The sequence below is a fragment of the Pipra filicauda genome, unplaced genomic scaffold (assembly GCF_003945595.2).
Source record: "Pipra filicauda isolate LSUMZ 115617 unplaced genomic scaffold, ASM394559v2 scaffold675_size221767_pilon, whole genome shotgun sequence".
NCBI classification, from domain to species: Eukaryota; Metazoa; Chordata; class Aves; order Passeriformes; family Pipridae; genus Pipra; species Pipra filicauda.
Window position 1 is genome coordinate 29328 of NW_024104837.1, and position 26333 is coordinate 55660.

The following is a 26333-nucleotide window of genomic DNA, read 5'->3' on the forward strand; positions in this document are numbered from 1 at the left end:
GACCCCCTGTCCCGTGTGTCCCCAGGACCTGGCGCGGCGGGCGCGGGCGGCGCTGGCTGATGCCACCGCGGTGGCCGTGGAGTCACTGGGGGCCCTGAGGACCGTCCGGGCCTTCGGACATGAGGCCGGAGTGACCGCACGTGTCCAGCAGCGCCTCAGCCACGGCCACCAGCTGGAGTGTGGGGAGGCCCTGGCCTACGGGGCCGGGCGCTGGGCCAGCGGGGTATGGGGACACTGGGGGGACACAGGGATGGGGGGCACAGGGGAATGAGGAACAGTGGTATGGAAACGGAGGACATGGTGGCAGGGGGATGGGGACATGGGGATGGGGGATGCAGGAATGGGGGAAATGGGGGTGAGGGTGGATAGGGGCGAAGACAGGGTGGCAGGGGGCCCAGGGACATGGGGCATGGGGACATGGGGATGGGGATGTTGGGTGTATTGGCAAAGGGCCAGAGGACATGCGGACATGGGGATCCATGGATAGGGGACATGCAGATGGGTGGCACAGGGCTGGGGGACATGGGGACAGGGTGGCATTGTAAGAGGGGACATGGGGACGTGGCAGCAGGGAGCTAGGGGACATTGGATGCAGTGGCATGGAGATGGGGACATGGGGACAGGGAACACAGGGAAAGGTGGCACAGGGCTGGTGGACATGGTGGCAGGGGGCTGAGGGACATGGGGACAGGGTGACCGGGGGACAGGGGACGTGGGATTGAAGTGGCAGGGGGCTGGGGGACATGAGGACATGGGGTTATGGGGATAGAGGGTATGGAGACAGGGGATATGGGGACACAGGGATGGGAGATGTGGTGACAGGGCTGGGGACACAGGGACGTGGTGGCATAGGACTGGGGGACACAGTGACATGGGGCTGGGGTGACCCCATGTGACCCTGTGTCCCCATGTCCCCAGTTCCCGACGCTGGTCATGAAGCTGGGGCTGCTCCTTGGAGGGGGACACTTGGTGAATGCGGGGACCATCACCCCTGGGGAGCTGGTCACCATCCTCATGTGCCACCTGAACTTCACCCGGGCTGTGGATGTGAGGAGCATGTCCCCACTGTGTCCCCAGCCTATTCTCAATGTGTCCCCAACCTGTCCCTCCTGTGTCCCCAACCTATCCCCAATGTTTTCCCCGCTTGTCTCCAGTGTATCCCCATTCTGTCCCCAACCTATCCCCAGTGTGTCCCCGGTATGTCCCCAGCATGTCCCCAGCGTGTCCCTGTGTCCTCCCATGTCCCCCCACCATGTCCCCCCACCATGTCCCCATGTCCCCACACCTTCCCAGCTGTGTCCCCATGTCCCCGTGTTCTCCTGACCATGTCCCCATCCCTGTCCGCTCTGTCCCCACCGCAACCCTATTGTGTCCCCTCCGTGTCCTCAGATCCTCCCCATGTCCCCTCGCTGTGTCTCAGTGTGCACCTGCCATGTCCTTACCAGGTCCCCCTGTCCCCTTCCATGTCCCTGTGTCCCCATCCATGTACCCATGCCTGTCCCAGCCATGTCCCCCCCAAGTCCCCAACGTCCCCCCTGCCATGTCCCCTCTATTTCCCCAATCCCTGCCATGTCCCCATGCCTTCCTGGTTGTGTCCCTCCCTGTCCCCATGCCCATGTCCCCATGCCCATGTCCACAAATCCCCCAGTGTCCCTGTGTCCCCAGGCCCTGCTGTTGTACCTCCCAGTCCTGGCTAAGGCTGTCGGCTCCTCCGAGACACTCCTGGAGCTGCTGGACAAGGCCAAGTGGGTGGCACCTGTGGGGACACTGTCACCTGTCACCCCCCGGGGCCATGAGACCTCCAGGACTCCAGGCCTGTGTCTCAAGGACATCTACGTGACCTACCCCGGGCGATCTGAGCCCGTCCTCAAGGTGACAGGGGGGCATGGGGGACATGGGGGGTCAGGAGGGGACACAGAGATATTGAGGAAATGGGGAAATGGGGTCCATGGGACATAGAGGGGAGGTGGGGGAGATGGGGTACGTGGGGGGACAGGGGAAGATACAGGGGGACACAGATGGGACATAGGGACATGGGGGCTATGCGGGGATGTGGGGGGACATGGAGGAGATTGGAAGTTGTGGGGGGACATGGGGACATGGTGAGGATATGGGGGCACCCGGTGGGGAGATGGGGCGACACAGGGGGACGTGGCTACAGGGTGGGGACATGGGGATAGGGTTCACATGGAAGTGCTGGTACAATCCCCTTTCCCGGTTCTGTCCTCATTCCAAGTGTGATCCCCTCTCCTGATGCAATCCCTATTCCCAGTGTGATCGCATTCCCATTGCAATTCCCATTCCCGTTGCCATCCCTCTTCCTGCTATGATCCCATTCCTGGTGCGATCGTCAATCCCCTCTCCCGTTTTTCCCGTTGTGATCCCATTCCCAGTGTGATCCCCAGTGCCCTCTCCCATTGTTCCCATTGCTCCCCGTGTGATCCCATTCCCGGAGCGATCCCCAATCCCCTCTCCCGCTGTTCCTGTGGTTCTCATTCCCAGTGCGATCCTCAATCCCCTCTCCCACTGTTCCCGTTGTTCCCGTTGCTCCCAATGTGATCCCATTCCCGGTGCGATCCCAGTCCCCTCTCGTGCTGTTCCCATTCCCGCTGTTCCCGTTCCCGGTGCGATCCCCAATCCCCTCTCCCGCTGTTCCTGTTCCCGCTGTTCCCATTCCGGGTGCGATCCCCAATCCCCTCTCCCGCTGTTCCCGTTCCCGCTGTTCCCATTCCGGGTGCGATCCCCAATCCCCTCTCCCGCTGTTCCCGTTCCCGCTGTTCCCATTCCCGGTGCGATCCCCAATCCCGTCTCCCGCTGTTCCCATTCCCGCTGTTCCCATTCCCGGTGCGATCCCCAATCCCCTCTCCCGCTGTTCCCGTTCCTGCTGTTCCCATTCCCACTGTTCCCATTCCCGGTGCGATCCCCAATCCCGTCTCCCACTGTTCCCGTTCCCGCTGTTCCCATTCCCGGTGCGATTGCCCCCGTCTCCCGCTGTTCCCTCCGCGGTTCCCGTTCCCGCTGTTCCCATTCCCGGTGCGATCCCCAATCCATCCCCTCTCCCGCTGTTCCCGTTCCCGCTGTGGCCCATTCGCCGCGTTCCCATCCCGGTGCGATCCCCAAGCCCTCTCCCGCTGTTCCCATTCCCGCTGTTTTCCCATTCCCGGTGCGATCCCCAATCCCCTCTCTCCCTCCCGCTGTTCCCGTTCCCGCTTCCCATTCCCACTGTTCCCATTCCCGGTGCGATCCCCAATCCCCTCTCCCGCTGTTCCCGTTCCCGCTGTTCCCATTCCCGGTGCGATCCCCAATCCCGTCTCCCGCTGTTCCCGTCTCCCGCTGTTCCCCTTCCCGCTGTTCCCATTCCCGGTGCGATCCCATCCCCTCTCCCGCCGCCAGGGGGTGTCTCTGTCTCTGGCTCCAGGGGAGCTCCTGGCCGTGCTGGCGCCCCCTGGCGGCGGGAAGAGCTCCCTGGCGGCGGCGGCGCTGGGACTGCGCCCCCTGGCGGGCGGGACGGTGCTGCTGGACGGGACCCCCCTGAGCCCCCGCGCGGACCCCGCCCTGCGGCGACAGGTGACACCCCCGGGTCACCCCGGCTCACTATGGCCACCCGCACAGCCCCACTGCCACCCCTGAGTCACCCCGGGTCCCCACTGCCAGCCCTTGTCACCAAACACCCTCTGACCCACCCTGTGCAGGTCCTGCCTTGCAGTGACAAGGTGACACCCTAGGCCACCCCTGAGTCACCCCAGATCCGCAGTGCTATGCCCGGGTCACCCCTGGGTCCCCAGCAGGTTCCCACTGCCACCCCTGTGTCACCTGCATGTCCCCTGGGCCACCCTGGGTCATCAGTGGGTCACCAACGGGTCCCCGTGGCCACCCCCAGGTCTCCAATGGGTTCCCAACAAGTCCCCACTGCCACCCCAGGCTCACCAGTGACTCCCCAGTGCCACCCCTGTGTCACCAGTGGTCCACCATGGTCACCACCATGTCACTCTGTACCCCTCATGGGTCCCCACTGCCACCCCTGGGTTACCTGGTGTCCTCTGCTGCCACCCTTGGGTCACCACTGTGTCCCCAACAGATCCCCATGGCCACCCGCATGTCACCAGCCAGCCCCACCATGGCCCTCCCAGCGCCCTGTGTCCCCAGGTGTTCCCTCCTTGTTCCTGCCACTGTGTCCCCCCTGTACCAATGTTCTCCATGTCCCCATGTCCCCGCATATGCCATCATGTCCTCCCATATACCTCCATGTCCTTGTGTCCCCCTATGTCCCCTGTCCCTGCAGGTGGCTGCTGTCCTGCAGTCTCCGTCCCTCCTGTCCCGCTCCCTCAGTGCCAACATCACGCTGGGTTGGGGACACGGGGAGGGGATGCAGGTGACACAGGTGACAGCGGCAGCACAGCGGGTGGGGGTGCACACCTGGGCCACACGGCTGCCACATGGCTACGACACAGGTAAGACAGCATGTCCCCCTGGCGTCCCTGCCATGTCCCTGTAGTGTCCCCAGTGTGTCCCCATAATGTTCTCTCACCATCTCCAAGGTGTCCCTGTAATGTCCCCACAGCCTCCCCACCATGTCCCACTCTGTCCCCTCCCTGTTCCCTTATTGTCCCCATGGTGTCCCCTCACCATCCCCAGAGTGTCCCTGTAGTGTCCCCATAGTATCCCCACAGTGTCCCCATGGTGTCCCCTCTCTGCCTCCTCGCTGTCCCCTCACTGTCCCCCCTGTCTTCCCAGAACTGGGAATGCAGGGGGTGCAGCTCCCCAACACGTCCCCGGTATCTCCCCATGTTGTCCTTACGGTGTTGTTGTGCTGTTCCCATAGTTTCTTCTCTGTCCCTAGAAGTGAGGAGGGGGGGGGTGATCCCCACAATGTGTCCCCAGCATCTCTCCAGCATGTCCCCATAGTGTCCCTAATGTATCCCCATGGTGTCCCCACTGTGTCCTCATAACGTCCCCTCGTCGTACCCATAGTGTCCACTTACCGTCCCCACGGTGCCCCCATGGTGTCTCCTCGCTGTCCCCTCCGTGTCCCCTTACCGTCCCCAGAGGTGGGTGTACAGTGGGTGCGGCTCCCCAGTGTGCCCCCAGTGTGCCCCCAGTGTGTCCCCAGTGTGCCCCCAGTGTGCCCCCAGTGTGTCCCCAGGGTGTCCTCAGTGTGTCTCTGTGGTGTCCCCACGGTGTCCCCTCTGTCCCCAGAGGTGGGCCCACGGGGGATGCAGCTCTCGGGGGGGCAGGTGCAGGGGGTGGCACTGGCCCGGGCCCTGCTCAGGACCCCCCGGCTGCTGGTGCTGGACGAACCCACGCGGGCGCTCGACCCCGTGACCCGGCGCCAGGTGGGTCACAGCACTGGCCCTGGTCCCCGCGTCCCCTGGCCCCATGGCCCCATCCCCTGGGTCCCTGGGTCCCCATGTCCCTTGGGTCCCCATCCCCCACGTCCCTGGGTCCCCGTGTCCTCCAGGTCCCCAGTCCCCGTGTCCCCTTGGTCACTGCCCCTCACGTCCCCTGGGTCACCACATCCCCTGGGACCCTGCCCCCACGTCCCCTGGATCCTCATGTCGCCAAGTCCCTCATGTCCCCTGGATCCCAAATCCCGGCGTCCTATGGGTCCCCATGTCCCTTGGATGCCATGTCCCCTCATCCCCCGGGTCCCCACATCCCCCACGTCTCCTCGGTCCCTGTGTCCCTACATCCCCTGTGTCCCCACTCCCTGTGTTTCCATAACCTCTGGGTCCCCACGTCCCTGGGTCCCTCATCCCCATGTCCCCTGGGTCCCCATGTACCCCCTTTTCCCTTCCATGTCCCCAGGTCTCCTGTGTCCCAATGTCCCCACATTCCCTGGGTCTCTGCACCCTGTGACTCCCGTGTCCCCATGACTCCAATCCCTGTGTTCTCACTCCCTAGATCCCCACTTGTGTCCCCCCTGTCCCCCCACCCAGGGGTCCCCTGACACCGCCATGTCTCCCCCCACCCCAGGGTCCCCCCAATGCCCCTGGGCTCCCCCCGTGTCCCCCGTGTCCCCGTCCCCTGACCCCTCCGTGTCCCCACAGGTGGAGCAAGAGCTGCTGGGTCCTGATGGCCTCGGGGCCGGGGAGGGGCCAGCGGTGCTGCTGGTGACAGGGCAGGTGGCTCTGGCCCGGCAGGCACCCAGGGTGGCCCTGCTGGAGGGGGGGCGGCTGCGGGAGCTGGGCAGCCCTGGGGAGCTGGGGACACTCCCCTGGGAGACAGTAGGGGACAGCGGGGACACCTGGGAATGGGGAGGGGACACTGAGGACACTGGGGATGGGGAGGGGGACACTGGGGACAGTAGGGGTGGGGGACACTGAGGTGGAACAAGGACACAGATTAGGGATGGGGACACCAGGACCTGGGCTGAGGACACTGGGGGTGGTGACACTGGGGATGGGGACATCAGGGACAAGGATGGGGACATGGGGGACAGGGAGGGAGATACTGCAGATAGGTTTGGGACACTGAGGTGGCATAGGGACAGTGGGATTAGGGATGGGGACACAGGGGACAGAGATGGGGCCACCAGGGACAGGGATGGTGACATTGAGGTGGGATGGGGACACTGGGGACACCAGGGGCTGGCTGGGGACACAAGAGATGGGTTGGGGACACTGGGGACAGGGATGGGGGCACTGGTGACACAGACATGGGGACCCCGGGGTGGGGCAGGGGACTGCGGGGCCAGGCCTGTGACAGTGACCAAGTGTGAAATCAGTCAATAAATCACCAAATCAATAAATCGATGGATCAATCAATAAACGCGGCTGGAGGGGGGCGGAGCCGGGACCCCCGTTCCTCCCCCCACAGTGGGGCCCCTCCCCCTCCCTCCCCCATCGCCAGCTAGCCCCCCCCGCCCTTCCCCCCCTCCCTCCCCCCCCATGAGCTCATCGTGTTGATGGAGAAAATTCCTTGGCGGAGGCGGGGGGTCACGGGGTGGGGGGGAGGGGGGGACATGGGGAGGACACGGTGGGGGGACACAGAGGGGTCACGGGGGGGAAAGAGGAGACACGGGAGGGACGCACGGAGAGGAAAACGGGGCGGACACGGGGGGAGGGAAGGTGGGAGACACAGGGGGACACGGGAAGGACATGGGAGGGGATGCGGGGGAGGACACGGGGGGGCCGCGAGGGGCTCCCCCAGCGCTGCCCTGCCCCCTCCCCCCCCCGCACCCTCCCCGCTGTTGTTGTTGCTGCTGGGGTGGTGAGTCACGGCCACGCCCGGACTGGGGGCACTGGGAGCACTGGGAGGGGCCGTGCCGGGGCACTGGGAGCACTGGGGGAACCTGTGCTGTGTTACTGGGAGCACTGGGATGGGCCATACTGGTGTTACTGGGAGGACTGGCATGGGCTGTGCCATGTTACTGGTGTCACTGGGAGCGCTGGGATGACTGGGAGCACTGGAAGCCATAGGGCAGGTGGCACTGGGGTTATTGGGAGCACTTGGCCAGGCTGTACAGGGGTTAGTGCTGTTTCTGGGAGCATTGGGACAGACTATACTGGGGTTACTGGGAGCACTGGGATGGGCTGTCCCATGTCACTGGTGTTACTGGGGGCCATGGGTCAGGCTGTGCCGCATTATTGGTGTTACTGGGAGCACTGGGACAGACTATATTGGGGTCACTGGGAGCACTGGGGTGGGCTGTGCTACGTTACCTGAGTTACTGGGAGCACTGAGACAAACTTTACTGGCTTTACTGGGAGGACTAGGCCTGGCTATACTGGGATTGCTGGTGTTTCTGAGAGCACTGGGACAGACTATACTGGGGTTGCTGGGAGCACTGAGATGGCTGTCCAGTGTTACTGGTGTCACTGAGGTTACTGGTGTCAGTGGGATGGGCCATACTGGTGTTACTGGGAGGGCTGGGATGGGCTGTGCCACATTGCTTGTGTCACTGGGAGCACTGGGACAGACTATACTGGGTTGACTGGGAGCATTGGGAGCTGTGGGGCAGGTGGCACTGGGGTTACTGGTGTTACTGGGAGCACTGGGACAGTCTATACTGGGTTGACTGGGAGCATTGGGAGCTGTGGGGCAGGTGGCACTGGGGTTACTGGTGTTACTGGGAGCACTGGGACAGCCCATAGTGGGCTTACTCATGTTTCTGGGACCACTGGGACAGACTATACCGGGGTTACTGGGAGCACGGGGATGGGCTGTGCCACATCACTGGTGCATTGGAATGGGCCATACTGGTGTTACTGGGGGACATGTGCCGAGTTACTGGGAGCACTGGGAGCACTGGGGGCTGTGAGGCAGGTGTCACTGGCGTTACTGCTGCTGTTGGGAGCACTGGGATTGACTGGGCTTTGTTACTGGTGTTATTGGGAGAACTGGGATGGGCTGTCCTGCAATACTGGGAGCACTGGGTTAGGCTGTGCTGTTATTGGTGTCACTGGTATTACTGGGAGCACTGGGACTGACTATACTGGGGTTCCTGGGAGCTGTGGGTCAGCCTGAGACACGTTACTGGGGTTACTGGGAGCACTGGGAGGACAAGCCCCCTCAGCAACTGTTTGGTTTCCATGGAGACGTCCCAAACACGGGCGGGGGCGGCTCCCCCGGGAGGGGCGGGGCAGGTGTGGCCCCGGCCCCGCCCCCCCGCGACCCCGCCCGCCCCAGAGCGAGAACCCAGCGGGATCAGCCGGAGGTACTGGGGGCACTGGGAGAGACTGGGGGAACTGGGAGAGACTGGGGGGATCTGGAAGGGACTGCGAGGGACTTGGAGGGACGAGAGGCAACTGGGGGAACTCGGGGAGACTGGGGGGATCAGGGGCAGTGAGGGGCACTGGAGGCACTGGAGGCACTGGAGAGGGAGTGGCAGCGACTGGGGGGGACTGGGAGGGACAGGGAGAGGCTGGGGGAACTGGGAGCGACTGGGAGGCACTGGGGGAACTGGCAGGGACTGGGGAGAACTGGGAGGAATGGGGAGAAACTGGAGGTACTGGGGAAACTGAGGGGACATAGGGGGTCGCTGGCAGCTACTGGGAGTGACTGGGGGCACTGGGAAACACTGGGAGAGACTAGGGGAACTGGGGGGCACTGGGGGGCCCTGAGGAGGAATGGGGATCTGGGGGGCACTGGGGGGAGATTGGGAGGACTGGGAGAACTGGGAGGGACTAGGGGGCACTGAAGGGCACTGGGGAAGACTGGGGTGGCATGGAGGGGACTGGGGGAAGTGGGAGGGACCGGGGGAACTGGGAGGGACCGGGGGACTGGGGTCTCTGGGAGCTTTGGGGGGCTCTGAGGGACAGTGGGAGTTACTGGAGGGGATTGGGGCGCACTGGGGAGGACTGGGGGGCTGGTGGACACAGTGGGGGATTGTGGAGGACTGCAGGGACTGGGGGCACTGGGGGGGAATGGGGAGCACTGGTGGAGACTGGGGGGCACTGGTGGACACAACAGGGGGACTGGGGGCACTGGTGGACACAGTGGGGGATTGTGGAGGACTGGGGGGATTGCGAGGGGACTGGGGGTAGTGGGAGTGAATGGGGTAACTGGTCTTGCTGGGGCAACTGGTATTATTACTGGAAGCAGTTACTGATGTTACTGGGATGTATAACTGGTGTTACTGGGAGAGGCTACTGGTGTTACTGGGATGTGTTACTGGGATTGCTACTGATGCTCAGAAGCACAGGTGTTACTGGGATGTATTACTGGTCTTACTGGAGGTGTTACTGGAGTTACTGGGAGGTGTTACTGTTATTACTGGAACGTGTAACAGATTGCTGTGGTTACTGGGGTGTGTTACTGGGATTACTGGGATTACTAGTTACTTGAGCTACTGCTGTTACTGGTGTCACTGGTGTGACTGGGATGACTGCTGGCAATGGCTGGAGGTGCTGTTGTGACTGGGGGTTACTGGTGTTACTGGTGTCACTGGTGTGACTGGGCTTTCTGGGGGGTTACTGGGTGTTACTAGGAGGTCACTAAGGGGTCACTGGGGTTTACTTGGTGTTATTGGGGGTCACTGGGGGGGTTACTGGCAGTAACTGGGGTTACTGGGAGGCACTGTGGGTTGAGGTGTCCGTGTGTTTCTGTGTCCCTGTGGGTGTCCCTGGATGTCCTTAGGTGGATGTCCCCCCACAGATGTCCCTGTGTCCCCCATGTCCCAACAGCTGTCCCTGTGTCCCCCTTGGTGTCCCTAGGGATGTCCCCCCCACGATGTCCATGTCCCCTTGTGATGGTCCCCCAGGTGCCCCTGTGTCCCCTGGGTGTCCCCTTCTGGTGTCCATGTGTCCCTGTGAATGTCCCCGGGGGGGTCCCTGTGTCCCTTGGGTGTCCCCACAGCTGTCCCTGTGTCCCTTACTGATGTCTAGGTGTCCCCAGAAGTGTCCCCTGCATCCCCTCGCCGTGTCCCTGTGTGCCCTGGGTGTTTCCCGTGTCACCCCACGATGTCCATGGCCCCCCCACTGTGGGTGTCCCCGGGTGTCCCCCAAGTGTCCCCATGTCTGCCTGTGTCCCCTGGGTGCCCCTATGGCTGTCCCATGGATGTCCCTGTCCCCACTATGTGTTCCCCTATGTCCCCCCAGTGCCCCCCCATTCCCCTGTGGTGTCCCAGTGGGTGTTCCCCAGGTGTCCTCCAGTGTCCCCATGCCCCATGTCCCCCTGTCATGTCCCCCCATGGGTGTCCCCTGGGTATCCCTGTGGCGTCCCTTTGTCCCCTGTGGGTCCTCCCCAGGTGTCCCCTTATGTCCCTAGGTTTCACCCCAGTGTCCTCATATCCCCTTGTTTCCCCACAGTGTCCCCACCACCCGTATCCCCTGTGTCCCTCTGGGTGTCCCTCTAGTGTCCCCATGTCCCCCCGTGAGTGTCCCTGTGTCCCCACGGATGCCCCTGTCCCCCCCGGGTGTAGCCCCATGTCCCCACTTCTCCCTGAGTGTCCCCAATGTCCCCAGTGTGTCCCCATCTCCCCCCGTGGGTGCCCCCCGGTTCTCCCAGTTGTCCCCCCCAGTGTTTCCCACCCCATGTCCCCCTATGTCCCCCCAGGACGATGCCGGTGACCCTGGAGCTGCGGCTGCTGCTTCTGACGCTGGCGCTGCGGGGGGGGGTGGGCACCCCCCCTGTGTCCCCTCAGATGTCCCCCCCGGTGGCCCCTCCCGAGGTGCCCCCCGAGTCATGTGCGGCGGCGCTGGCGGCTGTGCTGGCGCGGCTGCGGGAGCTCGAGGGACACGTGCGGGCACTGAGGGGACACTGTGGGGACACGGGGGGGCCCCAGGCCGGGACAGGTAACAGGGTACATGGGGGGCCATCGAGAGTCATTTTGGACATTGGGGATCACTGGGACGTCACTGAAGGATCATTGGAGGGACATGGGGGAACACTGGGGTCATTGAGGGGTCTCGGGGGGTCACTGGGGAGTCCCGGGGGGGTCATTTGGGGGTCACAGGGGGTCATTGGGGAAGTCAGGGGAGGGTCACAGGGGGTCTTTGAGGGGTCACAGGGGATTCATTGGGAGGTCCGAGGGGGGTCTTTAGAGGGTCACAGGGATCATTGAGGGAGTCACAGGGGGTCACAGGGGTGTCACGGGAGGTCACTGGGGGACTCAACTGGGGGGTCCTGGGAATCATGAGGCTTCATTGGGGGAATCACCGAGGGTCACTGGGGGGTCGCTGGGGAGTCGCGGGGTCATGACCTCGTGTCCCTCCGTGTTCCCCAGGCCGGTCGGTTCAGCTCTGTGCCCCCCCCGCCGGGGGAGGCTGCGCCTGCCCCGCCCCCACGGCCGAGGCCCCGCCCCCCGCCCCGCCCCCCCCGTGCCCGCGGGGCTGCAGCGACCAGGGCCGGTGCGAGCGGGGCCGGTGCCGCTGCTTCCCGGGCTTCAGCGGCCCCGACTGCGGCACCCCCGCCTGTGCCCCCGGCTGGGGGGGCGTCCGCTGCGACATCGGTGCGTCTCCAGAGCCCGTACAGTGCTCCCAGAGCCTCCCCCGTGTTCCCAGAGCCCCCCCAGTGCTCCCAAAGCCACCCTCCCAGTGCTCTCAGAACCCCCCCACTGCTCCCAGAGCCCCCTCCCAGTGCTCCCAGTGCTCCCAGGCCCCCCCCCCCCAGTGCTCCCAGTGGCCCCTAGTGCCCCCTCAGTGCTCCCAGAGCTCCCCCCCAGTGCTCCCAGAGCCCCCCAGTGCTCCCCAGTGACCTGACTCCAACATCCCCGGCTGTTCCCCCGGCCGGGGGGGGTGGTCCACTGCAACATCAGTGGGTCCCAATGCCCCCCCAGAGCTCCCCAGTGCCCCCCAATATCATCCCAGTGCCCCCATCCCAGTATCCGCAGTGCTCCCTCACTTCTTTTCCCATCCATGGGGGGTTCTTGTGCCACCTCAGTGTGTCCCCAAGGGTGCCCCCGTGCCCCTCCCAGGACCCTCCAGTGCCCCATCCCTGGTGTCCCCATCCCGTGGTGTCCCTTTGGTGTCCCCATGGTATCCCCAAGGTGTCCCAGGGTGTCCCCAGGGCACCCCCATCCCATAGATGTCCCTGTGATGTCCCCCTGGTGTCCTCATGGTGTCCCCATGCTGTCCCTGCAGAGGTGCCCGCAGTGACACCACGGTTGGCCACCCGCACCTCGACATCCCTGCGTGTCACCTGGCCCCGGCCCTCCCCCCCTCCCGACGGCTACCGGGTGACACTTGTTCCCCTGGTGAGTGGGGACACAGGGAGGACACGGCAGGGGACATGAGGCGGACATGGGGACCAGGGATGTGGGGAAGGGGGACAGGGACATTGGAAGGGTGAGACCCCCACACCACCTGTGTGACTGCAGTGGGCTGGCCCAAATGTCTCCCCTACATGTCCCCTACATGTCCCCATGATGTCCCCAGTGTGTCCCCCCATGCTGTTCCCTGCATGTCCCCAACATATCCCAAATGAGTCCCTCCGGTGTGTCCCCTCCTGGTGTCCCCAGTGTGTTCCAAACATGTGCCCAAGACATCCCCCCAACATGTCTCCAACATGACCTCAGTGTGTCCCCGTGGTGTCCCCAGTGTGTCCCCAACACCTCCCCAATGTGTCCCCATGTCCGCAATGTCCCTGCAATGTGTCCCCCCCCCGTGGTGTCCCCTGCATGTCCCACACATGTCCCCAGTGTGACCCCTAGCGTGTCCCCAGTATCCCCCCCAAGGTGTCTGCCTTGTCCCCTAACACTGTCCCCATCCCCAGGATGACCCCATGGCCATGACAACGCATGAGCTGCCTGGCTCTGCTGTGGCCTTCTCGGTGACAGGGCTGTCCCCAGGCCGCCCCTTCGAGCTGCTGGTCCAGGCCCGGCGGGGGCCTCACCTGGGGGCAGCAGGAGTGCTGCGCCTGCGCACAGGTGGGGACAGGGGGGTGGGGATGGGGGTGGCACGGGGACAAGGATGGGGAGGGCCTGGGGTCCTGCGCCTGCATGCGGGTGGAGACACCTGGGACAACTGGGACACTGCAGGGACAAGGGTGGGGGGGACAGAGACGGGGTTGGGGACATGGTGGGGACAGGGATGGAAGTGGGGATGGAGGGACAAAGGTGGGGACAGAGAGTGGTATGGGGACGGGGTGGGGACAGGGATGGCACGGTGTCACAGTCAAGGGGACAGGGATGAGAACAGCCCAGACGTGTGGTCAGGGATGGCACAGGGGTGGGGATGGGACAGCAGTGAGGACAGTGGCATGGGACAAGGATGGGATGGCACAAGAATGGGGTTGGGGATAGCGATGGCATGGCCATGGGGATGGGGACAGGGATAGAGACAGGGATGGCAGGGGGACAAGGAAGGGGGTGGCATGGGAGGGGGTGGCATGGGTATGGAGACAGCAGTGACAGAGACATGGGGACAGGGGTGGCACAGTGATGGGGACAGGGATGGGAATGGCACAGGGACAGGAATGGCACAGGGACAGGGATGACACAGAGTTGGGGACAATAGTGGCATAGGGATGGCACAGGAAGGGGGACAGTGATGGAATAATCATGGGTTTGGGGACAGTGTGGGATAGCATGAACATGGGGACAGGGATGGGGACAGGGTTAGGGACACACATAGGGAGAGCATGGAGATGGGGACAGGGAGGGGGATGGCCCAGGGATGGGGACAGTGTTGGGACTGGGGACTTGGACAGAGCTGGGGCAGGAGTGTCCCCAGTGGGGACTCTTGGGACAGGTCAGTGACCCCAGTCCCCTTTGCTCCACAGCACTTGTCCTGGCTGTGCCCCCCCATGAGGGGTCCCCAGGGTCCCCTCAGGGCTCCCTGGGGTCCCCAGCAGTGGCACCGTCAGCCCGAGGGTCCCCAGGGTCACTGGGGTCCCCAGGGTCACCAGCATCGCCTGCATCACCAGATGTGTCCTTGGGTTCACATGGGTCTTTGGGGTCACCAGCATCCCCCCGGGTTCCGGCATCCCCTGTAGGTCGAGGGTCCCTGGGATCCCCGGCACCCCCAAGGTCACCAGTGTCACCAGAATCACCAGTGTCACCAGAATCCCCAGAATCTCCAGGGTCACTAGTGTCTCCAGAATTCCCAAGGTCTCCACTGTCACCAGATTTCCCAGTGTGGCCAGCATCCCCAGAACCCCCGAGCTTCCCAGAGTCACCAGTGACCCCAGTGTCCCCAAGGTCACCTCCAACCCCACAGTCCCTGGGGTCTCCAGTGCCCCCAAAGTCCCCATTATCTTCAGAGTTCCCAGAATCCCCGTGGTCCCAGCTGTCCCCGCTGTCCCCGGGTATCCCCTCCCTGCAGGAACTGGTGGCTCGGCTGTCCCCGTACAGTGGGTCCCTGCTCCAGCGCCTTGAGAGCCACCTTCAGGCCACCAACTTCCCACTCCGGGGCAACCAGACAGTGCCGGCAGTGGCCCGCGCCATCCTGGAATATGTCCTGCGCCGGCACGTGGCCCTCGGGAAGGGACAGGGACCCTCCTCCAAACCCCGAGGGGACGGAACACTCCTGGGGACCACAGGTGGGTGACATGCTGGGAACAGGACGGGGGGACATTGGGAAGGAATGCCCTGGGGAAGGGGATGGGATGTCCTGGGGAAGGGGATGGGGGGAAGGGACATCTCAGGGGTGGGGGGGACAGGGATGGGACAGGGGCAGAACAGGGGGGATGGGGAGAAAGGGACATCCCAGTGAGCGGTCAGGGGATGGCAGGAGAGATGTCCAGGGGAGGGGAAGGGGGGAAAGGAGGGGAATGGGGAAAGGGAAGTTCCAGGGAGGAGGGCGGTTGAGGGATGAAGGGGACGGGGGAAGGGGACATCACAGGGGAGTGGCACAGGGGGGATGGGGGGATCAGGGAGGAAGGGACATCTGAAAAGAGAATGAGGGGGATGGGGGAGGAACATCCTGGGGAGGGAGATGAAGGAGATGGGGCAGAAGAGAAGTCATGTAACGCCTGTTCTGGGGGCAGGGGAGGGTGGGAATCAGGAGCTGGTGCTGCAGTGGGGGGACATGGATGGGATAGAGCTGATGCAGCCATGGAGGGACGTGGAGAAAACAGGTACCGATGGAGGGTGGGAGATGGGATGGAGGCATGGGTGGATGTTGGCTGAAGGATGAATGGATAGAAGGATGGAGAGTTGGATGATGGATGGAGACATGAAAGGAAGAGGGGATGGATGGAGAGAGGGAAGGATAAGGGGGGGAAAGGTGATGGGAGGGCTGGAGAGATGGATGATTGATGGATGATGGATGGATATGTGGATGGACACACAGATGTCCATGCCCACACTGTCCCCACTCCATTGCATTTGCAGCCGAGGCAGAAGAGCTGCCCCCATCCAAGCCAGTCCTGGGTGACCTCACTGTCACCAGTGTAACCCCCAGCTCTGTGGGGCTGCAGTGGAGCATCCTCGAGGGCCCCTTCGACTCCTTCACGCTGCAGTACCGGGATGCCCAGGGCCAGCCCCAGGCCCTGTCCATCGATGGAGGGTCCCACTCGGTGACGGTACCGGGGCTGTCCCCATCCCGCCGGTACCGCTTCCACCTCTACGGGCTGCGGGGCAGGAAGAGGATTGACCACGTCTCCATTGATGTCACCACAGGTGACGGGGAAGATCAGAGGGAGGAAGGATTGGAGAAATAAATTTAGAGACAGAGGGAGGGACGGAGAGATAGACACAGAGATGGATGATGGATGGATGAGTGGAGAGTTGGATGGATTCGTGAGTAGAAGGATGGGCAGATTATCACAAGGATCATTGGATGCCAGGAGAACTGGACAATGATAGGATGGATGGAGAGTTGAGTGGATGGATGGTGACTGAATGAACTCACCAGTGGGTGGGTGTGTGGTGGTTTGAGACCCCCTAAAATCCAATTCTCGAGTTCAAACCCCCTCCCACATCTCAACCCAGTGTGAGATGGGTTTTCCAGACACTACACAAGAATAAATATGGGGGGAAAGGGAATTATATTACAATGCACTCTACAAATAAATATTACAATACCTCATATACATAATCTTTAACTATTTCTCCTATGATAAATCAGTATTTACAATGGATCAATCTCTTCTCCCTCCAAAAAAAGTCCAGAAGGAAAAAGGAAGGATCCTTTCCACTCTCAGAGCAGCAGTCTCCCTTCTTCCATGCAGCAACTGTAGCTGGATCTCTTTCCAGATACACACGAGGGGGGTCTCTAAGCCCCTCTCGACCCTTTGACTCCAAGCGAGGGTCTTTCTCTTCCATGGACTGCATAGCAGGGAGAAGGCTCGCCTCACCACATCATATCATGGGGTGTAAGACATCCCATGAAGGTCCCTTCCTCGAGGGGTCAAGTTCCCTCAAGTCAGAATGTCTCGGGCAGCTTTCAGTTGAAAACCTTTGCCTCAAGAGTTCTCTCAGAGCTCCCATGCTCTGTCTCAGGCTGCTAGCTTAGCAGCAACAGCAGGGGGGCCAAGGTCACCCCCCTCTGCATTCCATCTGGCCATCCCAGTCCAGCTCTGGGACGCCTTGAGCTTCTTAGCTCCTCTCTTCAGTGCATGCTGCACTTTAGGACTTCCCTCAAGTGAGAGTCCACCCCCTCCACTTAGGAGAGGTCACGAAAGGGTTTTGGGGGGTTTTGGTTTCAGTTCTTACCCCTACTCTCTCTATAGAGTTTAGTTCTCTCTCTGCTGCTGCATGCTTGTTTAGCTGCTTCTTCAGTTCTTATCTCTTCTGGCTCTCTACCACTGTTCTCTGGTCAGTGCTGTTTCTGCTGCTGCTTCTGCTGCTGCTCACAGTGGAGAAACTCCCCCCAGCTCTTAGCTACAGATGCCTGGCCCAGTCTAACACCGTTCCAGGTTCCTGCAGCCCCTCAGCTGGGGGCTGGGGGGAGCCTAGCCCCCAGCAGGGCTCCCGACCCCTTCCTTGTGGCTTAGAACATGACCACTCTCCTCCAACAACAACTACTACCCTACTTTTCCAGTCTGGTTGTTGATATGTTTATATTTCGCAGGAGCGCTCATTGGCTCAACCCCAAGGGTCACCACGCCCTGGGGGGTTACCATTTTTTAACTCCAAGGGAAAAACTTCTTTTTTTTCCCCCACCACAGGGTGGAAGAAGCCTGGCTGGATGGATGCATGGATGGATGGAGGTAGCCAGAAGATGGTCCAGGAGATGGAGTTATGTTGGGAAGGATGGATGGATGATAGATGATGGATGATTGTGATTGTTGGTCAATAGGAAGGTGGGAAGTATCAATCATTGAACAGATGCTTCCTGGGATTGGTGGGCACTTGATGGTGGATGATGATGTGGTTGGGGAGAAGGAGCGATGAGTGGAACTGGGCTGGGAAACTGGTGACAGGTTGAGGATGGGGAGATGGCTGGGACCTTGGGAGGGTAGAGAGATGGAGGGATTGGTGGTTGGTGGGATGGCTGGATGATGGATGCTGATGGTGGATGATGCTGAAGATGATGATGTATGGTGAATGGATGATGATGGTGGTGATGGTGGATGCGATGGGCATTGGTCAGTAGGTTGGTGGAAGGGTCGAAGGTTGATTAGATGGTGCTGGGGTCAGTGGATGCTCGATGGTGGGTGGGGATGGGATGGTGGGGACAGGGTGGGGGCAGACAGTGGATGATGGATAAAAGATAGGTGAGTGGATGTTGGATGGGCATGTGGATGGACATGTGGCTGCAGATGTTCATCACCTTCCCCTCTCTGTTGCTGCCACAGCTGACCCAGATGATCTGCCCCCACCCTTGGTGGACCCCCCAACTGAGGCCCCCTCAACTGAGGCACCCCCAGCTGAGGACCACCAACCTGAGAACTCCCAAACTGAGGCTCCCCCAGCACGGGCAGTGCTGGGGGAGCTGAAGGTCTCCAGCGTCACCCCCAGCTCTGTGGGGCTGCAGTGGAGCGTCCCCGAGGGCCCCTTTGACTCCTTCAAGCTGCAGTACCGGGATGCCCAGGGCCAGCCCCAGGTCCTGCCCGTCGATGGAGGGTCCCGCTCGGTGACGGTGCCGGGGCTGTCCCCATCCCGCCGGTACCGCTTCCACCTCTACGGGCTGCGGGGCGGGAAGAGGATCGACCGCGTCTACATTGATGTCAGCACAGGTGAGGGGGAAAATGAGAGGGATGGATTGATCAAGCCATGGAAGGATCAAGGGATCCTATCATGATGACATCCCCACCTGCCATTATCCACCATCATCATCATCTGTCATCCACCATCATTGTCATTATCTACCCTCCATCATTATCATCATCATCCAGCATCCATCATTATCATTATTCCTCAATCACCTTCCATCATCCATCCATTGTCATCACAATCCATCACCATCATCATCATCTTCCTTTATCACTGCACATCCATTATGGATGAAGAATTGAATGGCTGAATGGATTCCGGACTGGATGGTGGGTGGGTTCCTGCCCAGATGGATGGTGGAAGGGTGGATGAGTGTTTGGATGGATTTGGGAAGCCAGGATGGCTGGAGAGTTCCTGGCGGCCCCATGCATGTCATGGTGTGTGGAAGATCGTCCATGGGATATAGGCGATTGGGAGTGTTGGAAGCCTGGAGAGATGTGGGGAGAAAGATCTGGAGAGACAGATGTGGGACTGGGTGGAGGCTTGGGATGGGTGTTGGGTAGTAGATGGGATGGATGGATGGATGGATGAATGGTCAAATGGCTGTTTATGGATGGATTGGCAGATGGATGGATGGGTGATAAATGATGGATAATTGGGTGAGTGATGGACGGACACCTGGATGGCCACACCCATCCCTATCCCATCTGTCACAGCCACAGCTGAGCAAGAGAAGCCACCACCACCCCCAGAGGAGCCCCAACCTGAGCACACCCAAACTGTGCCTCCTCCATCTGAGGCCCCCCCAGCACGGGCAGTGCTGGGGGAGCTGAGGGTCTCCAGCATCACCCCCAGCTCTGTGGGGCTGCAGTGGAGCGTCCCCGAGGGCCCCTTTGACTCCTTCATGCTGCAGTACCGGGATGCCCAGGGCCAGCCCCAGGCCCTGCCCATCAATGGAAGGTCCCACTCGGTGACGGTGTCGGGGCTGTCCCCGTCCCGCCGGTACCGCTTCCACCTCTACGGGCTGCGGAGCGGGAAGAGGATCGATCGTGTCTCCATTGATGTTGCCACAGGTGAGGAGGAAGATCAGAGGGATGGATTGATCAAGGAATGGAAGGTTGATGGGATCCAATCCCCATCCCATCCCCACATACCACTGAGAACCCACTGACCCCAGCACCATCTGATCAACCCCCAACCCTTCCACTTACCTATTGACCAACACCTGTTGTTTTCCACCATCATCTTCATCAATCATCCATCTTTTATCCATCGTCATCATCATTGTCCATCCACTATCATCATCATCCATCATAATGGATGAAGAATTGAATGTCTAAACTGATTCCTGACTGGATGGTGGATGGGTTCCTGCCCAGATGGATGGAACAATGTGGATGAGCAGATGAATAGTTGGATGGATGTGGGGAAGCCAGGATGACTGGAGGGTTCCTGGTGGCCCAATGCGTGTCCTTATGCATGGAAAATTTTCAATAGGTAATGGGATGCAGGTCTGGTGTTGAGGTGGAGGTCTGGAGGGATGTGGGGGGAAAGAGCCAGAACAATGGAGGTTGCATTGGGTGGAAAGCTGGGTTGGGTGTTGAATGATGGATGGGATAGATGGATGAATGGATATTTATGGATGGATTGGCACATGGATGGATGGATGGATGGGTGGATGGACATCTAGATGGATGGATGGATGATGAATGATGGATAGTTCAGTGGATGATGAAAGGACATATGGATGGAGAGATGGATGGCCACACCCATCACCACCCACTCTCCATTACAGGCACGGCTGAACCAGAGGAGCCACTACTGCCCTCAGAGGAGCCCCAACCTGAGCACCCCCAAACTGAGCCTCCCCCATCTGAGGCCCCCATGGCGCGGGCAGTGCTGGGGGAGCTGAGGGTCTCCAGCATCACCCCCAGCTCCGTGGGCCTGCAGTGGAGCGTCCCCAAGGGCCCCTTTGACTCCTTCATGCTGCAGTACCGGGATGCCCGGGGCCAGCCCCAGGCCCTGCCCATCGATAGCGGGTCCCGCTCGGTGACGGTGCCGGGGCTGTCCCCATCCCGCCGGTACCACTTCCACCTCTATGGCCTGCGGGGTGGGAAGAGGATTGATCACGTCTCCACTGATGTCACCACAGGTGAGGAGGAAGGTCAGCGGGATGGAGGGCTGGATTGATCAAGACATGAGGGGATCATGGGATCCTATCCCAATGACGTCCCCACCCACCATTGAGCATCCACTGACTCAGCATGATCCGATTAACCATCAACCCTTCCACTGACCTATTGTCCAACACCTGCTCTTATCCACCATCATCTTCATCATCATCATCATCCATCTTCATCATCCTTGTCCATCCACTATCATCATCGTCCATCATGATGGATGATGAACTCTGGATGGATTCTGGACTGGATGGTGGGTGGGTTCCTGCCCAGATGGATGGAAGAAATCCAATGGGTGGATGAATGGTTGGATGGATGTGGGGAAGCTGGGACAGCTAGAGGGTTCCTAGTGGCCAGATGCATGTCCTGGTGAATAGAAGATTGTCCATTGGAAGTGGGGAATGGTAAGGGGGGAGGCCTGGGGCCATGTGGAGAGAAAGAACCAGAGTGATGAATGTGGGATTGGGTGGGGTTTGGTGTTGGGTGGTTGATTGGATGGATGGATGAATTGATGCTTAGGGATGGATGGAGACGTGGATGAATGAGTGGATGTTTAATGATTGATAGCTTGGAAATTGCTGATGGAAACATGGATGGATAACAAATGATTGATAGTTTGGTAAATGAGGGATGGACGTGGATGAGACACAGATGGTCATGACCAGGATCATCCCCTCTCCATCACAGCCACAGTTGAGCAAGAGGAGACGCCCCTGCCCTCAGAGGAGCCCCAACCTGAGCACCCCCAAACTGAGCCTCCCCCATATGAGGTCCCCCCGAAACAGACAGTACTGGGGGAGCTGAGAGTCTCCAGCGTCACCCCCAGCTCCGTGGGGCTGCAGTGGAGCGTCCCCAAGGGCCCCTTTGACTCCTTCATGCTGCAGTACCAGGATGCCCAGGGCCAGCCCCAGGCCCTGCCAGTTGATGGCGGGTCCAACTTGGTGACAGTGCCGGGGTTGTCCCCATCCCACCGATACCGCTTCCACCTCTATGGGCTGCAGGGTGGGAAGAAGATCGACCACGTCTCCGTTGATGTCATCACAGGTGAGGGGGAAAATGAGAGGATGGAGGAATCAAAGGATGGAAGGATCAAGGGATCCTATCATGATGACATCCCCACCTGCCATTATCCACCATCATCTTCATAATCTGTCATCCACCATCATTGTCATTATCTACCCTCCATCATTATCATTATCTACCCTCCATCATTATTACCCAACACCTGTCATCATCATCATTCCTCAATCACCTTCCATCATCCATCCATTGTCATCACAATCCATCACCATCATCATCTTCCATTATCACTGCCAATCCCTGATGGAGGAAGAATTAAATGGTTTCTGGACAGGATGGTGGGTGGGTTCCTGCCCAGATGGAGGGAAGAAATTCAATGGATGGATGAGTTTTGGATGGCTATGGGGAAGCCAGGATGGCTGGAGAGTTCCTGGTGGCCCCATGCATGTCGTGGTGTGTGGAAGATTGTCCACAGGATATAGGCGATGGGAGTGTTGGAAGCCTGGAGAGATGTGGGGAGAAAGATCTGGAGAGACAGATGTGGGACTGAGTGGAGGCTTTGGGTGGTAGATGGGATGGATAGATGGATGGATGAATGGTCAAATGGCTGTTTATGGATGGATTGGCAGATGGATGGATGGGTGATAAATGATGGATAATTGGGTGAGTGATGGATGGACACCTGGATGGCCACACCCATCCCTATCCCATCTGTCACAGCCACAGCTGAGCAAGAGAAGCCACCACCACCCCCAGAGGAGCCCCAACCTGAGCACACCCAAACTGTGCCTCCCCCATCTGAGGCCCCCCCAGCACGGGCAGTGCTGGGGGAGCTGAGGGTCTCCAGCGTCACCCCCAGCTCCGTGGGGCTGCAGTGGAGCGTCCCCGAGGGCCCTTTCGACTCCTTCACGCTGCAGTACCGGGATGCCCAGGGCCAGCCTCAGGCCCTGCCCATTGATGGCGGGTCCCACTCGGTGATGGTGCCAGGGCTGTCTCCATCCCACCGGTACCGCTTCCACCTCTACGGGCTGCAGGGCGGGAAGAGGATCGATCACGTCTCCATTGACATCACCACAGGTGAGGGGGAAAGTGAGAGGAATGGAGGGCTGGATTGATCAAGACATGAGAGGATCATGGGATCCCATCCCGATGACATCTCCACCCACCATTGAGCATCCACTGACCGCAGCATCATCCGATCAAACATCGACCCTTCCACCAACCCATTGACGAACACCTACCATCATCTACTATCATCTTCATCAACCCCCATCATCATCATTCACCATACATCCTCATCATCATCCATCTTCAGCCATTACCCATCTTGAATCCATCATCATGTATCCATGATGGATCAAGAACTGAATGGCTGAATGGATTCCAGACAGGATGGTGGGTGGGTTCCTGCCCAGATGGATGGAAGAAGCTGGATGGGTGGATGAATTGTTGGATGGATGTGGAGAAGCTAGGATGGATGGAGTGTTCCTGGTGGCTGTATGCATGTTCTTATGGTACAAGATTGCTCACGGGAAATAGGGATGTCAGGGGTGGAGGCCTGGGTTGATGTGAGGACAAAGAGCCAGAGATATGGATGTGAGATTAGGTGGGGAGTTGGGTTGAGTGGTAGATAGGATAGATGGATGGATGGATGGATAGATGGATGGATGGATGGTTGTTTATGAATGGAGAGAGACATGGATGGAGGGATGATGAATGATAGTTCGTTAAATGATGGATGGCCACATGGATGGCCAAAACCATCATCATCTCCTCTGTTGCAGCTGCAACTGAGCCAGAGGAGTCACTCCCACCCTCAGAGGAGCCTCAGCCTGAGCACCCCCAAACTGAACCTTCCCCATCTGAGGCCCCCCTGGTGAGGCCAGTGCTGGGGTTGCTGAGGGTCTCCAGCATCACCCCCAGCTCCGTGGGTCTGCAGTGGAGCGTCCCCGAGGGCCCCTTTGACTCCTTCATGCTGCAGTACCGGGATGCCCAGGGCCAGCCTCAGGCCCTGCCCATCGATGGTGGGTCCCACTCGGTGACGGTGCCGGGGCTGTCCCCATCCCGCCGGTACCGCTTCCACCTCTACGGGCTGCGGGGTGGGAAGAGGATCGATCGCGTCTCCATTGACATCACCACAGGTGAGGGGGAAAGTGAGAGGAATGGATGGATGTACCACGTGATGGAGGGATCAAAGGATCCCACCTCATCCCATCCCAACGTGACATTGAGCCCCCACCAACCCCTGCACCATCCAATCAATCATCGACCCTTTCTTCGACCTATTGACCAACACCCGCCATCATCCACCATCATCTTCATCATCTGTCATCCATCATCATCATTATCCACCTTCCATCATCATCATCCATCCATCATCATCACCTTCCGTCATCGTCATCATCATCATCATCATCATCATCATCATCATCATCATCATCATCCATCGATGATGAATCAAGAATGGAGCAGCTGAATGGATTCCAGACTGGATGGTGGGTGTGTTCCTGCCCAGATGGATGGAAGAACGTGGATGGATGGATAAGTGGTTTGGATGGATGTGGGGCAGCTGGGATGGATGGAGGGTTCCTTGTGGCCTGACGCATGTCCTCTTGGATGGAAAATTTTCTATGGAAAATGGGGGATGGTAGGGGTGGAGACCTGCAGGGATTTGTGGAGAAAGAGCCGGAGAGATGGCTGTGGGACTGGGTTGGGAGTTGGCTTGGGTATTGGATGGGTGATGGGATGGATGGATGGACTGATGGAGGGATGGATGATGGATGAGGTATGGATGGTGATGGGTGATGGATGAATGGACAGATGGGGGTCTCCTGGGTGTTTTGGATGGGTGGATGGATGACAGATGGACACATGGTTGGACGGGCATATGTGAGACTGAGCCCATGGTCGGCTTGTGCCCTGAATGAAGGAGGGGGTCAGTGTGGGTGTATGGGTTGAGGCAGGGAGTGAAGAGTGATGGTGGAATGGATTCAAGGATTGAAAGAAGGAAAATAATGGATGCTGGATGGATGATGGATTGATGATGTGTGTTGGAGCAACTTGGGGGTGGTTTGATAATCCTTTGGAGGGAGAGGTTAAAAAACCAGTTGAAAGAAAAGAGTGCATGGAAAGAAACATGATTGGATGGATGGATGGATGGTGGGATGGACAGGTGGATGGACAAGCAGATGGCAACCATCATCACCACCCCCTCTGTCACAGCCACAGCTGAGCAAGAGGAGCTGCTCCCGCCCCCAGAGGAGCTCCAACCTGAGCACCCCCAAACTGAACCTCCTCCATCTGAGACCCCCCCAGCGCGGGCGGTGCTGGGGGAGCTGAGGGTCTCCAGCATCACCCCCAGCTCCGTGGGGTTGCAGTGGAGCGTCCCCGAGGGCCCCTTTGACTCCTTCATGCTGCAGTACCGGGATGCCCAGGGCCAGCCCCAGGCCCTGCCCATTGATGGAGGGTCCCACTCAGTGACGGTGCCAGGACTGTCCCCGTCCCACCGGTACCGCTTCCACCTCTATGGCCTGCGGGGTGGGAAGAGGATCGATCGCGTCTCCATTGACATCACCACAGGTGAGGGGGAAAGTGAGAGGGATGAAGGGCTGGATTGATCAAGACATGAGGGGATCATGGGATCCCATCCCGATGACATCTCCACCCACCATTGAGCATCCACTGACCGCAGCATCATCCGATCAAACATCGACCCTTCCACCAACCCATTGACGAACATCTACCATCATCTACTATCATCTTCATCAACCCCCATCATCATCATTCACCATACATCCTCATCATCATCCATCTTCATCCATTACCCATCTTGAATCCATCATCATGTATCCATGATGGATCAAGAACTGAATGGCTGAATGGATTCCAGACAGGATGGTGGGTGGGTTCCTGCCCAGATGGATGGAAGAAGCTGGATGGGTGGATGAATTGTTGGATGGATGTGGAGAAGCTAGGATGGATGGAGTGTTCCTGGTGGCTGTATGCATGTTCTTATGGTACAAGATTGCTCACGGGAAATAGGGATGTCAGGGGTGGAGGCCTGGGTTGATGTGAGGACAAAGAGCCAGAGATATGGATGTGAGATTAGGTGGGGAGTTGGGTTGAGTGATAGATAGGAGGGATGGATGGATGGATGGATGGATAGATGGGTGGATGCATGGTTGTTTATGGATGGAGAGAGACATGGATGGAGGGATGATGAATGATGGATAGTTAGGTAAATAATGGATGGACACATTGATGGACAAATGGATGGCCACGGCCATCACCATCTCCTCTGTCACAGACACAGCAGAGCAAGAGGAGTCACTCCCACCCTCAGAGGAACCCCAGCCTGACCACCCTCAAACTAAACCTCCCCCATCTGAGGCTCCCCCAGCACGGGCAGTGCTGGGGGAGCTGAGGGTCTCCAGCGTCACCCCCAGCTCTGTGGGGCTGCAGTGGAGCGTCCCCAAGGGTCCCTTTGACTCCTTCAAGCTGCAGTACCGGGATGCCCAGGGCCAGCCCCAGGCCCTGTCCATCGATGGCGGGTCCCGCTCGGTGACGGTGCTGGGGCTGTCCCCGTCCCGCCGGTACCGCTTCCACCTCTGTGGACTGCGGGGCGGGAAGAGGATCGACCACGTCTCCACTGAGGC

The 26333-nt window shown here is 59.9% G+C and overlaps 1 protein-coding gene across 1 annotated transcript in view; it reads left to right on the forward strand.

Annotated features, from left to right (window-relative positions):
- The first annotated feature begins 10999 nt into the window (after positions 1-10999).
- The window catches only part of LOC114000505 (tenascin-X-like), a 37685-nt gene continuing 22351 nt past the window's right edge, over positions 11000-26333 (forward strand). Inside the window, exons 1-16 of the mRNA XM_039388680.1 lie at positions 11000-11234; positions 11666-11890; positions 12522-12634; positions 13153-13306; positions 14161-14919; positions 15367-15456; positions 15713-16000; positions 17491-17532; positions 18121-18501; positions 19195-19551; positions 20274-20630; positions 21346-21702; positions 22399-22755; positions 23463-23819; positions 24901-25257; positions 25985-26331. Coding sequence (XP_039244614.1) covers positions 11000-11234; positions 11666-11890; positions 12522-12634; positions 13153-13306; positions 14161-14919; positions 15367-15456; positions 15713-16000; positions 17491-17532; positions 18121-18501; positions 19195-19551; positions 20274-20630; positions 21346-21702; positions 22399-22755; positions 23463-23819; positions 24901-25257; positions 25985-26331 — 4776 coding nt within the window. The remainder of the gene's footprint in view (positions 11235-11665; positions 11891-12521; positions 12635-13152; positions 13307-14160; positions 14920-15366; positions 15457-15712; positions 16001-17490; positions 17533-18120; positions 18502-19194; positions 19552-20273; positions 20631-21345; positions 21703-22398; positions 22756-23462; positions 23820-24900; positions 25258-25984; positions 26332-26333) is intronic.